This window comes from Phaethon aethereus (genome assembly GCF_964289735.1).
Source record: "Phaethon aethereus genome assembly, chromosome: 12".
Lineage (NCBI taxonomy): Eukaryota > Metazoa > Chordata > Aves > Phaethontiformes > Phaethontidae > Phaethon > Phaethon aethereus.
Window position 1 is genome coordinate 21,030,226 of NC_138588.1, and position 13,234 is coordinate 21,043,459.

The following is a 13,234-nucleotide window of genomic DNA, read 5'->3' on the forward strand; positions in this document are numbered from 1 at the left end:
GCTGGCACTGCCCGGGCAAAGCCTGGCCCCGCTGTCTCTCAGCCCGGTGGCCGCGGGCACGGTGAGCTGCTGTCTGCCCTGTGACAGGGCTTCACGTCCTTCTCACGGCACAGCGGGCAGGCAAACGCTGCTCCGCTACGTACTGCTTACGCACATCAGCGCTGCGGCCCCGCTCCCCCGGGCTCTGGCTATAAAACCACAGCCAGTCCTTGGGGGGAAAAAAGTCGAACTCCTCTCGGTGCAGGGCCCAAGGCAGCGCTGGATGCGCCTTTCGGGGGAGCGCGAACCCCTGGTGTGAGCGGGATACTCGCTCTGGCCTGGGGCTGTTCTTAGTGAGGCGGCTGGAAAACACCTCCGAGGCGAGAAAGCGAGCACCTGCCAGAGATACAGAACTGGACAGATCAAGAAGTCAAGATTTTGCATTCCAACTATCTATAGGAAATAGGGTTTTTTTATTATTTCAAGTTTTCATAAAAATCCATAATTATTGAAATCAAAGTTACAGAAGAAAGTTCGTAACTTTTTATTGATTTTATTTCTTTTTTCTTTCTTTCCCCCCCCCCCCATTGTTTTTCCCTCTCAGAGTTATATCTGACATCAGAGTCCATCAGACAAAGTCCTTACAAACACAGGAGTCCTGAAGACATCGGCTGAATGTTTTCCTGGTAGAAAGAAGAAGAGGAAGAGGTGGTGACAGTGCAGGTGCAGTGGGGTTGGACAGGGGTGGAGAGGGTGGTGGAAGGAGAGAGGTCGGTATGTTTGTAGCAATGTTTGTTTTTTTAATTTTTTTTTTTATTTGTTTGTTTGTTTTTTAAAAAAACACCATTATTATTTGCAAATTGTTGCCTGGTTAAATCATTTTCATGTTGAACTTGCGCGGCGCGTCGGCAGAGCTGATGCCCGCGTCAGACTTGCGTGGCACGTACTCGATTTCAATGTTGTGCTTGGTGTTGCCTTTCCCCCGGCTCCACAGGAAGAGGAGCACCAGACAGAAGAGCACGACGCCCAGGAACGAAATGAAGCCCATGGTGGTGGCGATGATGAGAGTCTTGATGTCAAAGGGGAAAGGCACGGTGGCGCGTGTGCTGTTGGCATCGCTCTCATTGGGCTGGTTGGAGATGAACGCGAAGGTCTTGTTGGGCTGGTGGGGCCAGTCTGGGGAGTAGCTGCGCACGTGCAGGTGGGCCAGCATGGTGTCATTGCCACCCGCGTTGCTGGCGATGCATAGGTAGGTGCCATTGTCCTGGATCTGGGCGTAGCGCACCTCCAGCGTGCCGTCAGGGAAGACAGTGAGCCGCCCGTTGGTTTTGGTAGAGATGAGGTGCTTCCGGGGAGAGAGCCACATGATGGTGGGAGGCGGGTCCCCATCTGCCCGGCAGACAAAATGGACCGTGTGGCCTTCGTCCACGAAGATCTGCTGAGGTTTGCGGTCCCGTATCCGTGCTCGGCGGCAGGTGAAGTAGTTGGGCAGGAGGACGTCAGGGAAGTCTTTGAACTCTTTGCCCTGGACGAACTCGGGGGTGGCGCAGGTGGGCTGCTGCTTGTTGAAGTTCAACCTCCATCGCCGCCGGAAAACCCAGAGCAGCCGACAGTCGCAGGCTAAGGGATTGTTGTCGAGGATGAGCGTCTCCAGGTTGCCCACCGAGTGGAAGGCCGACTCCTCCAGGGTGGTCAGCAAATTCCCCGACACGTTCAGGATGCGCAGGTAATTGAGGCCACGGAAGGCGAAGGGCTCGACCATGGTGAGCTGCCCTCCCACCAGCTGGATCTCCTGCAGCCTGAGCAGGTCATGGAGCATGGAGCCCTCAATGGTGACAATGGGGTTGTAGGACAGGTTCAGGAACCGCAGGTAAACCAAGTGCCTCACCGACACATATGGGATGGACGTCAGGTTGCAGTGGGTGATGGACAAGGAGGTCAGGTTCAACCCGTAGAGGCAGTTGGATGTCATAGTATCCAGGTAGGGCCAGTGTGAGATCTCGAGGACCTTGAGCCGATACAGCCTCTTGAATGAGTAATCCCGGATTGTGTTGATGTTCAGATGGCGCAGCCGCAGCACGATCAAGCCGTGAAGGTGAGACAGGGCCTCCGTGGGGATGGAGGTCAGGTTGCATTTCTCCAGCGTCAGCTGCTCCAGGCTGTTGAGGCCGCTGAAGGCCCGGTGGGAGATGTAGACAAGGTCATTGTCCCCCACCTCTAAAGACTTCAGGTTGTACAAGTCCTGGAACATGTAGTCTAGGAGAATCACAATTTTGTTCTCGCTAATGTCTAGCTTGGTGAGGTTGCTGAGTCCAGTAAACACCCCCAAGGGGATCAGCTTGAGTCTGTTACTCCTGAGCCCCAGCGTCCTGAGGTTGAAGAGGTTGTTGAAAGCCCCAGGTTCAATGGCACTGATAATGTTCTCATTTAGCTCCAGCTCCTCCAGGTGAGGGTAGTTGGCAAATTCATCCTGGTTGAGTGTCTTGATACGGTTCTTGCCCAAGTCCAGCAGCCTGGTCTCAGTCGGGATCCCCTCCGGCACGACCATGAATCGCTTCCGGTGGCACAGGACAGCGCGCTCCTGGGCAGAGCACTCGCAGCGCGGCGGGCAGCCCGTGGCAGAGCCGGACAGGATGGATCCCAGCATCAGGAGGAGAATCGGCTGCCAGCAGGCCAGGATTGGGCTGCGCATACTCGCCTCCCCAGCTACCATCCTATCTCTCACCTGCAGGTAACACAGAGGAGAGAAAGAGCAAAGGTGGACATGAGCAAATGACGGGCACAACCATGGCACAAGGTTTACCATCCTGGTAGAGCTGACGTTAAGGCGAAAGGCGCTGCCGAGGCAGAGCAGAGGTTCCCATTTTCCACCTGAAATCCAGCCCATTGGCTACAAGACCATGTCTCCTCCCCACCCCTCAACTTTCCATTTGATGATTGAACGTGCACAGACTTTGAGTGGAAAGCCTTGAGGAATCTGTATCAGACAGACCTTGCTTCCTCAGCTGCTTAAAAAAAATAAAATTAATACTAAACTCATCTATCTACATCCTATTTTAAGCTCTTGAAATTATTCTGTTCCCTGTAGATGGAGCCTGAATATCAAGGCTGCTGCTTTGCAAATGCAGAGGAGCTGAGCACGGGATCAAGCATCTGGGGGGGGCCCAGCTGGGAGCAGCGTGTCAGAGCAGGGAGCAACAATGACAGCTCCAGGGGAACCAGGCCCCTTACTCCACGCTCCCCCAGGCTCTGCAGCAGCCCAGTCTCGGTGTGTGTCCCCCTCCAAGGTTAGTCCTGTGCCTCCTGCAAGGCACGGACCCACACCTCTGAGGAAGAGGAACCGGTCAGCGTATCTAGAGAGTGACCTACAGCCTGATGTGAGGTCCAGGGGTGCTGCAGGGTACAAGGGTCTGTCTGCTCTCCGCTGGGGAGGGCTGGGAGGCCACCTGGGGCTTATGGTCTGGCTTCTGCCCTGGCCTAGAACTGCCCCAGCCCACTGGCAGGTGGACGCAAAGGCTCCCCATCGTCGTACTTATTTCTTTGTTCAAGCTGTTATGAGGGATCAAATCATGTTAATAGTGCATATTAGATGTGCCGCTCATCCAGACCATGTTTATATCTGTTGTTACATGTATGCTCTGCATTGCTTCCACTAATGCTATTTATGGCTATCGCTGAATACACTCAATACATTACTTCCATTGGCTCCATTTGTATCCATCATTATATATCCTGTGCATTACTTCCCCTGCTCTGGCTCTATTTATGGGTCTGGTTCACATTCTGTACATTACTTCCATTGCCTCTGTTTATATTCATCATTTCATACAGATATATGACCCAAGTAGAACTTTTGTTTCCCAAAAATTATTCAAAATTTCTTTGCAAGATGCAAGGATGAAAGATGATGGACTGGCCATAAAAGTGTCCACCAGCACCACCTCGGAAACCACCGGGCCTTGGCACACCAGGCACTCTGGCTGTGAGGTCCCGGAGTCGCCACAGAAATCCTCCCGTGGTTTCCTCCCAGTTTGCTGTCCTTCTCCCTCCCCTTTCCCTGGCGAATTTTGCAGTGGGGCTGGTCACCGGGGACTGCCCAAAGCACATCACCCCCAAAGTGCAAGGGTGGGGTGCCAGGAGCTGATCCCGCACAGCTCCCCGGCAGCAGGGCTGAGCTCCCGCACGTCCCAGTCTGGTGGAAACATTTCCAGTGGGTTCACTTGGGCCTGGGCCAGGCTGCAAAGAGCCATTTGCCGGGTGTTTACAATTCATCATCTCCCATGTCATCACCTCGCTAGCGCTGACAGGGCCGCCTTACAAATACAAGCAAGGCTGCTGCTACTGTTGCGGTGCCGCTGGGGTGGGCCGGGCCGGCACAGCCGGTTGGCAGCTCTTGGGCAAAGGGCTGCATGTGGATTTGCTCCCCGAGCTTGTGCCGGAGCCCTGGCTGGGCTGAGCTGCCAGGGGTTCCCCACGCCACCGTCACCGTCTCTCCTCGCGGGCAGCATGTGAATGCCCCCTCCTCCTGCCCGCGAGGTGCCGGCGGCACTGCTGCTCCTGCAGCCCGCTTGCCGAAGCGCCCCGGCTCGCGCGCAGCCTCCCTCGGCCGCTGTTTCTCAGAAACCAATTCCTGCTCTTCACAGCCACGCTGAGAAAGGCATCAAAGCAATCAAAACACTGCACGCAAAACAAAATACAGTCTAAGGGGCTTAATTATACCAGGGCCGAAAAGGCTTCAGCTCATTAGAGTGCCAGGCAGCCGGCCTTATTTGGTTGTGTTCTGTGCTGAAATTTCAGCTCTGCCCGCGCGTGCAGCCGCACGCTGGTCCCTGCTGGGCGCGGGGCGGGGGTGTGAGCCGAATCCTGCCGCACGGCCCCACGCACGGCTGCTGCCTCAGCCCGGGCCTCCCCCGGGCTAAATTCTGCCTCTCTACCAGCAGGAAGGGGCTTGCACCTGCAACACAGTTGGTCCTGTGCTGTTGTCGCCGGAGGGGCAGCGGCCAGAGCTGCTGCGAGCAACGCGGCGTCGATGGCCAAAATATAAGCAAAGAAGTGATAGAGGAATGAAACAAAATCTGCATGGTGTTAAAGACAAGACAAGCCCACTTGTTAGAATGAAAGTCTAGACACACCTCACGTATTATTAGTTCTCAGCTAAATTTAAATCTGTGATAAATACAATCCCTGACAAAAACATCCGTAATCTTAATAGCCAGAGTCACAGAAGAGCTTTGGGAGAAAAGACAATGAATAAGCTGGAAAATTCTGGGCTAAGATGAGCTTTAAATCACCTCTGGTTCCCATTTACCTCTGGCTGTTTGAGAGAGGACTATTTGTGCCTCAAGGTGAGGCAGATATTAAGAGGTGCCCTTCTAAAAATGACTCGAATCGCGATTTTTGTGTGAGCTGAGGTCAACTACCCGCGCGTGGCTCTACAGCGACCATCGCGCATCCCCCCCCACGGTGGCTGGACTCACATCGCACCAGCAAACCTCAGCCCAAACTTAAGGCTGTCCTTTTGGCTGTTCTGCATCTGTCGCGTGCAGGGGCCACGGGTGCCGGCCGGGCGAGGGGCTGCAGCCACCTTGGGTGGGCTTGGGTCACCGGGGGGGAGGCGGCAGTGGCCGCTCTCAGCAATTGCCCACCTGCAGGAAACTGGGAAGTGACTGAGACAAGGGCTTTCCAAAAATCGAAGCCCTCCCCGATTTACTCTGAGGAGGACCGTGAAATATGTCTGAGCACCCCTCCAGGGGGCCCAGCCGTCGCCCCAGCACGAGCTGCCAGGCAGGATCAGGCCCATGGCCGTGACGCACAGGCCAGGCCAGCCCTGGGAGAGCTGCAGCCCTCGGAGAGCTGCAGCCCTCTGGCGTGAACGCGGCCCTCAGTTCTGACCTAAAAAAAGAATCGATAAGAAAGGAGCAGCTGCCGGACTTGCTGCCTTTAGGCAATGAGCAAACCAGTGCGAACCAAAGCAAAACTCATGCCCACAGCCACGGCATCCACTCACCCCTGTCCTCGCCACCCGGCTGCCTGGGGACACGGGCTCCAAAGTACCACCCTTTGCCTGGGGAAGCTGCTCACCTCGGCCCAAGCGACGCAGATGGGTGCCCTGGAGCCCGCGCTGCCTTGGTGCTAAATGCAGCAGGACCTGCCGAGTGTGTCCAGCTGGGACCAGCACTGGGCCTGTGCCTGGAAATGCAGCCCGGAGCTGGCTGGAGGCTGCCCCGGCACAGGAGGAACAGCTCTGGGGAAACCAAACCCAGACGATGACCCAGGAGGGAGCCCAGGCCCTGCTCCAGAGGCTGCTGCAGCCCTCCTGCCCCGAAGGGTGGGGCAGCACGCCTGGTCGTGCCCTCCACTGTCACTGCTGTCCCTGGGCTGTCCCCTGCTCACCGCCCCACAGGGGTGGCCAGCCATCAGGGCCGGGCTGGTGTGCCCCAGCACCGAGCTATCTGCCACGCTGACAGGGAGACAGCAGAAAAAATCCCAGAGTCAGCTACAGCCGCCACCTGGCAGCCATAAATTACAGTGTGGGAGACGTTCACCCTTGAACCAGATGCTTTCCAGAGCACTGAACGACAACAGGCAATTTGGGACAAAGCGAGCCATATCCCTGGGGGGGCCCGCAGTGCTCTGGGGCGTCCCCACCCCATCCGTCCCTCCAGGACCCGACCTTTGCTGCGGTGCCGTGGCTGCACGGCTGGTGCTCCCAGCTCCGCACGGGAGCGAGCCTGACCGCAGCAGCACTGGGTACCCACGCTGGGCTGTGGCGTGGGTGTGGGTCAGCCACAGGCTCACCCCCACCTCTGGCCTGCTGGCTTCACACGACGCTACCGAGACACAGCTCTTGGGAGTCACTGCTCTCGTCTCCTCTAAGCTGTTCCAGCTAAATCAAATGTTATCGAACTTGACTACATTTTAGAGATAAAGACTCCAGGTTTACAAATAAATATTTAACAACCTTTCCTGCTGCTAAAAGAGCTGCTTACCCAGACCCCGGGCTCTGCACTAAGTGTTCCTGTAGCTATCTGCAAAGCAGCAAAACAAAGGGAGAAGCTTCGATTTACCAAATGGGTTCGTGCCCATTTCCTCCTCTCTCCATCATTCCCCCTGCATCCAATGTGCACTGGTGGGCCATTTTGCTTTGCCTCTCCTTCCTCCCCACCCCACCTGCTCCCTCCTCCTCCTCCCACCCAGTGCCTGGAGCGCCGGCATCCATGGGAGCTGCTCTCCTCCCCGGTGCCCAGGGGTGGTCGGGGGGTGGGTGGGAGCAGAGGCCAGCGCGCAAAGCGGAGGGGGCGGTTTCCCTCCTGGGACCACGCTGCTTCACATGGGTGAACAGAAACCGAAGAGGGAGATCCCGAAACAAGCCCTGAGCGCTGCCGGGGCTGGCCGGCGGGCAGCGGCCAGGGCGGCCGGAGGCACAGCGCTGGCCTGGGTGATGGAAAGCTGCCGCCGCATTTCATCTGGGCCTTCACTAATGGATGGGCTGTTAACAAAGGGCGTGAAAAGAGGCTGCGGCGGTGCAAAGGGCTGCCCTGTGCCCTGTCCTGGCCCCAAATCCTCCAGAAGCAGCAGAGGAGGGTGTAAGAAATGGGGGAGAAACAGGCAGAAGCTGAGAAGGACACTTCCAGCAGTGCCTTCTTCAGGGTGATGGAGACACACGAGCAAGTCGTGCAAGGCAATGAACCACGGCAGGTCAGACAGAGAGGAGACCACCCCCAGCCCCACCAGCCACAAGCCACCCGGCGTCACCGGCTCCCGCTCACCCACGAGAAGGCATGACTCTCCAGCTGGGAGCTGTTGCTCGGCCTTCTGAAGTATCTGCTTTCAGCCGCTCCGAGGCGGGAGCCTGGAATAGGTGTGCCGCAACCTGAGCTGCTCTGGCAGTTGCTCTGAGGCTGTAAAAGAGCATGAAGACGTATTTAAGATGCCCCTTCCGGCACTGACACCGCCTGGCTGGCACCAGATACCCACAGCCGCTGGACTGCCCTGCAAAGGCGTTTCCTCATGGCAATGGGCTCTTCCACCCAAAACGTGGTGCCCCCAGCACCACAGGGGATTAAGTCAGGGAAGCACCAAGCCAAAGGGCAAGAAGAGCAGGAAAAGGGGAGGGGGAGGCACAGGGGAGTAGAAGAGCTCTGAAGTGGGCTGAGGGGCCGGGATGCTGGAAGGGGGAGGCTTTGGCCCAGCTGTCTGCTGGCGTAGCTCCGGGCCATGGATCTGCTTGACCCCACGCAGGGACAGATACATACAGTGGAGGGACAACTGGCGATGGCCCAGAGCCAACCTGGAGAGTACTTTTCAGGCTCGGCAGGCAGGTTATAGGAGCAGGGCGATGGGAAGGAGATCCCGGTCGTGTCTGCAGGATGCTGAAGCTCAGAGCAATTTTTGCTGAGGCTGCTTCTTGCTGCAATCACATCTGTGCAAGAGCTGCTCACCCTCCACACACCTTCGCTCCTTCGTTTTCAACGTCTTTTCTCTCTCTTCGGCTGCGCATGCTTCGGTGCCCCATCAGCAAAGAAAACATCCTGACGAGTGATCGGTAAGTAATTGCAAAGGCAGCTGTGGATGCCAGGGGTGTAAAGCCCTGAGCTAGCAAGAGATAAATGAGGAGTGTAAGGGTGCAGCGCACCGTGGAGCTTGGGCTCGGAGCCAGCCACGCTCTCCTCCCCTACTCATCAACTGAGGTGGCCAGGACGCAGGCTGGCCCACCATTGCCGCAGCCGGTTGGTGGTTCAACACTTCCCATGTCTGACTGTTTTTCTGCTTGCAAGACAAAGAGCAGGAGAGCTGTGTTTGCTGGGAGAACATCTCCCAAGGGTTGGCCTTGGGACTCCAGCGCCGGAGACGTTTCAGGCTGGGTCTGCAGGAGAGCGGGAGGACAGTGTGCGCTGGGAAGGACGTGCACCAGCTAGCTGAATGGGGCTTCTCCTTCTTCTTTCTTTATTTTGGCAAATCTCCTCCCTGCGATTCCTGTCTCTGTGGACATGGGCTGCGTCACCAGGATGCTTTAGGTTCTCATCCAAAGGCACCCAGCTCAGCAGGGCCTTGAGTGATGAGCGAGCGCTGGGTAGAGGAGGCTTCAGCGTAGCATGAGGGTCTCTAGATGTTTTTTCTTCCCTGTCTGTAGCTGTGAAAGGAGGATGGAAAAACTCCAGCCTCTTCTTAGGGCTATGGAAACATTTGCACCAGAGAGGTGAAAGAAAGTTCTGCCCAATGAGTGTCTTCTGGGAGAGCCGCCAGGGTCACGATGACATTGCGAAGGCATCCCCTGCGCTCTGCCTCCACGTGCCCGTGGCCAGAGAGGCATCACGGGATGAGGCCTTCTCCGAGGCAGTGCCTGTGAAAGCCCTTTGGGGAGAGCAGGGCATCGGTAGCCGCCAGAGCCTGGGCCACTGTCCCGCTCCAGCTCATGCAAGGAGAAAACTGCCTTCTCCCAGCACAGCCCAGCTGCGGCTGGGAACATTGGTCTTCCCTGGGAATGGGCTCAAGCAGTGCCTGAACACCTTCTGTGCTCCACCGAGCTCCCCAGGAGCGCTCCGAGCAGCCCCGGCACCGGCGAGGGCCCTGTGACAGGCCCTGCCCTGGGCAGCAGTGGTAGATTTTGAGCTGGAGGATGGGGGACAGCCCATGCCCACCATCTCCATGCGGCCCCAGTGCTGCCGGGGCGGCTCCGCGCAGCTCAGCCCGCTGTCACAGTGCTGCTGAATCGGCCGGAGCACAGCTGCACAGTGCCTGTGCTAAACCCTGCGTTTCTGTCACGGGCAGGACACCACCTGATCTAGCCTAAAAGCGGCCGGTACAAAGTCACCCTGCTGCCAGAGCACGCTTCCTGCAGGTCAGGAGCAGATGGCATTTCTCTGTGGGCTCACCTCGATGCTTGGTCCAGTGACCAGTGGCTCCCCCACACCCAGGTGCTAGCCCCGAGGATGGTCCCTGTGCCGTGGCCAGTGCCAGTGTCCCGGCAGCGAGGCGAGCTGACCCTGTCAGGCTGGGCTGCTGCTCCTGGCAATCCCAATGCACAAACCACACTTGGGGGCATTCACGAAGGGCCTGGCAGGGGCAGCTGTCTGGCACCAAGACAAGCCGCTCCCTCCCCACTGCTCCCCTGCCTGGGGACATCCCGTCCCCTCTAGCCATCAGCCCCTGCCAACGCGTGCCCCGTGGCTCTGCAGCGCCTCAGCAGCGGAGAGCCAGGGCCACAAGCAGAGATGGGCGAGCACCCCGGTGCTTTCTGCCCTCCTTTACCCAGGGCTGGCTCAGCAGGAGAGTGAATGCCAGACCAGCCGGACGCCCTGGCCCCCACAGGGCCATAAGGGGACATCGCCAAGGCTTTGGGATGTGACCCCTCTAATAGCCACGAGTCTGAGACGCTGTGTCTCCACTGTGTCCCTGCCACTGTTTGAAGGCGGAAACCCCAGATCAAAGTCCCGAACGCTGTGCAGCCACAGCAAGTGGGGATGAGCGAGCGTGTCCCGAGCCTGCGCTGCTACAGAGCAACGCTGCTGCCAGGGACTGGTCACGTTCCTTACATTTAATTTAAGCTTAGACCGTACTTACGGCACCACTTTTGTTCCCACGCCACATCCCTTGAACACCCCTACAACCAGGGCAGGATACCTAGAAAAGTACAAGGGCTGCTCCGGCATGCTGCGTCTTTCCCTGGAAACCTTTGGGATAATAGCGAGAGGACTTCAGAGGACATGAACCCGGCAGCTTCACTGACTGTGGGGAAACCTGCTGATTTACCTCCCTTTAGGACCAGCCCTGATATTTTTATACCACTGCCTAAAATAAGCGGCCTCAGAAGCCTTTCAGGAGAGGCCAAACGCAGCCCAGCCCAGCAAAGATGGCTCTGTGATAACCCGTCGGCAGGACAAGCTGCACAAGGCAACGAGGCTGCACATGCCGTGCTGCCAGGACCGACGGCCCCGCGAGCGCTGGGCGGCAGCGGCAGGGCTGTCCCTGCCCCATCTCCCACGGGGGCACAGGGGCAGAGCGGGGTGGAGGGCTCGGGCAGGGGCACGGCTGTGTTTCAAGGTGATGCACAAGAGACAAAAGCCCCGGTTCTCTCCGTCCACCTCCTTTGCCGACTCCTTCCTGCAAGCCAGATCTCTCTCTCCCCCCCTCCGAGTTATTATTAATTTTCGTTCACATAACAAATTTAGTGCCGCAAGATTTTCCAGAAAGAGAGAAGTGGAGAAAAAAGGGAGCCAAAGCAAGCATGAGCGATGGCAAACACAGAGAGAAGATTCCTCTTCCCAGCCTGGCTTTCTCTGCACTGCTTTTACATATATAATTCTTTTTTCTTTCCCCCTTTCTCGCTTGTTTGATTTTTGCATTATTTATAGCTTGTCTTCAGGGCCTGTATTCTCTGTTATTGTTTCATTCAACAATAAAATAGATTAGATAAAAAACAAACTGTGCTAAGCCACGGCTGAGCCCGCCTGTCCTGCAGCCAGCTGTACCCACGAAGCCGGGCAGAGCGGGCGCCACGGGTGCGAGTGGCCAGGCAATGCCAGCCAGCCAGCGACCGAGGGGTCACCGCCTCGCCAGCCCTTGCCAGCCCAAATCCCGGCGGGCGGGGAGGCGCTGCGGGATGTGGCATGGCCAGGATTTGGGCTCCAGGTGCTGCGAGCTCTGCAGATACATGCCCTCTGTAGGCACAGAGCTCCTGGGGTCCTGGCCCTGCACCCAAACCTCAGACAGCCCCCCCAGCAAGAAGGAAAAGATGGGAAATGCTGGTTGAGAGAAGAAAACAAAGCACTGGAAACTGGAATTTTTTTAGGGCAATTTCATGAAACCTAGCTCACTGATTTCACTAGCGAGGGTGCCCTGAGCTGAGCTGGCACTGGCTGCAGGTGCTGGGCTCCAGCAAATCTCAGCCCCGGGTGCTTTGGGAGGTGCTGTGCCGTCCCGCAGCATCGTGCCAGGAAAGGGCTCGGTGCAGGGCAGGCAGCGCTGCCGCGTGGCTGTGAGGCCGCTGGAGCAGCGGCGAAAAGCACAGTCAGTTCAATGCCTACGATAAGGGCTGTCGGCACGCTGGCAGCCTCAGCCGCGCTGCGGGGAGCCACGCTGTCCCCCGGCCTTTTCTGTCTTCCAGCGGGCGAGCACACTGAGCCCGTGGGCATGGAGAAAAAAGGAGGGACCCACCGCGGGGATGGAGCGGTTTCCCTGCTGCCCTCGATGGAGGGCTGCTTTGGGGTGTTTTTGTTGTCTTTTGCTTGAGCTGAAAGTGATGCTTTCCGCCCCTTCCTCCTTCTCCCCAGTGATGTTGATAATAATACAGAGATTGCACTCTGGGCTGCATGTGAGAACAAAAGTAATCACGGGGAAATACAGTGCATAGAAATTAAATCGGAAATGCAAGGCCAGGGTTTCCATTTCAGTTCAGCTTCTGTATCGTTTCCCATTGAAAAGGATAAACAGGCTGAGCACAGATCAGTTTAATGGCAGCACCTAATGGCAGTGCAATTCCATGTTTCCCAGAGCAAATTGTAGCTCAAGCCCAAAGCGACAGCGTGATACGCCGCACACTGGCTCCATGGGACGGCCACGGCATGGCACAACCCCACCTGAGCGCTGGGGGGGCCCCTGGGGCCCCCCACAGGACTTGCTGCCCTCAGCAGCAGGGCTGAAATAACCTGGTTCACCACAGCATTTAAGGGGCTGGTGTCCCTCTCGGGCTTGGAGATGCCGATGGGCCCTTGCCTGCCCGATGCCCAGCAGAAAAGGGGTGTCCCATTGGCTGCCCCCCACACCCCCGAGCTCCCAGCAGCAGACTCGGACCCACTGGGAGCTTGCAGAGCTGTGCCAGCCTGCTCCCCCAGCATGGGCTGGGCAAGGAGGTTTTCATGCCGCTCACCACAGCGGCCCTAATTCCTTTCCTTCATCTGGCTCCTGCAGTGCACGTTCACTCAAAGCACGGCTACAGCTGCCATTTATTTTTTCTACCTGATCCTCATGGCTGTGCCTTGCTCTGTGGCATGATGCACAAGCCACTTGCCAGCAGAGCTGGGGCAGAAGCAAGCCACCAGGCCAGTGCTCGCCCGTAACGCCCTCCCTGGCTCCCATTTTGGGTTAGACCACATCAGTTTGGCTCTCTGAGACTGCCCCAGTCCAAGCGGCAGTGGGTAAAGGCTGGGTTCAGGTATGGGAGGGAGAGGTTTGTCCACGTGCCTGTGCAGAGCGTAAGAAGAGTGCTCACTTTGCTCACCACCCCCAGGTTGCCTCCAAGGTCTAAATCAGTTGT

General features: G+C 57.4%; 1 protein-coding gene across 1 annotated transcript; it reads right to left on the reverse strand.

Moving 5' to 3' along the window:
* Positions 1 to 280: 280 nt before the first annotated feature.
* LINGO1 (leucine rich repeat and Ig domain containing 1) lies at positions 281 to 10,569 on the reverse strand (the record flags this gene model as incomplete). Its single annotated transcript, XM_082005459.1, has 2 exons — positions 281 to 2,704; positions 10,543 to 10,569. 2 exons carry the CDS (start codon positions 10,567 to 10,569, stop codon positions 851 to 853), a joined length of 1,881 nt encoding a protein of 626 aa, XP_081861585.1. The 3' UTR covers positions 281 to 850.
* Positions 10,570 to 13,234: the final 2,665 nt, after the last annotated feature.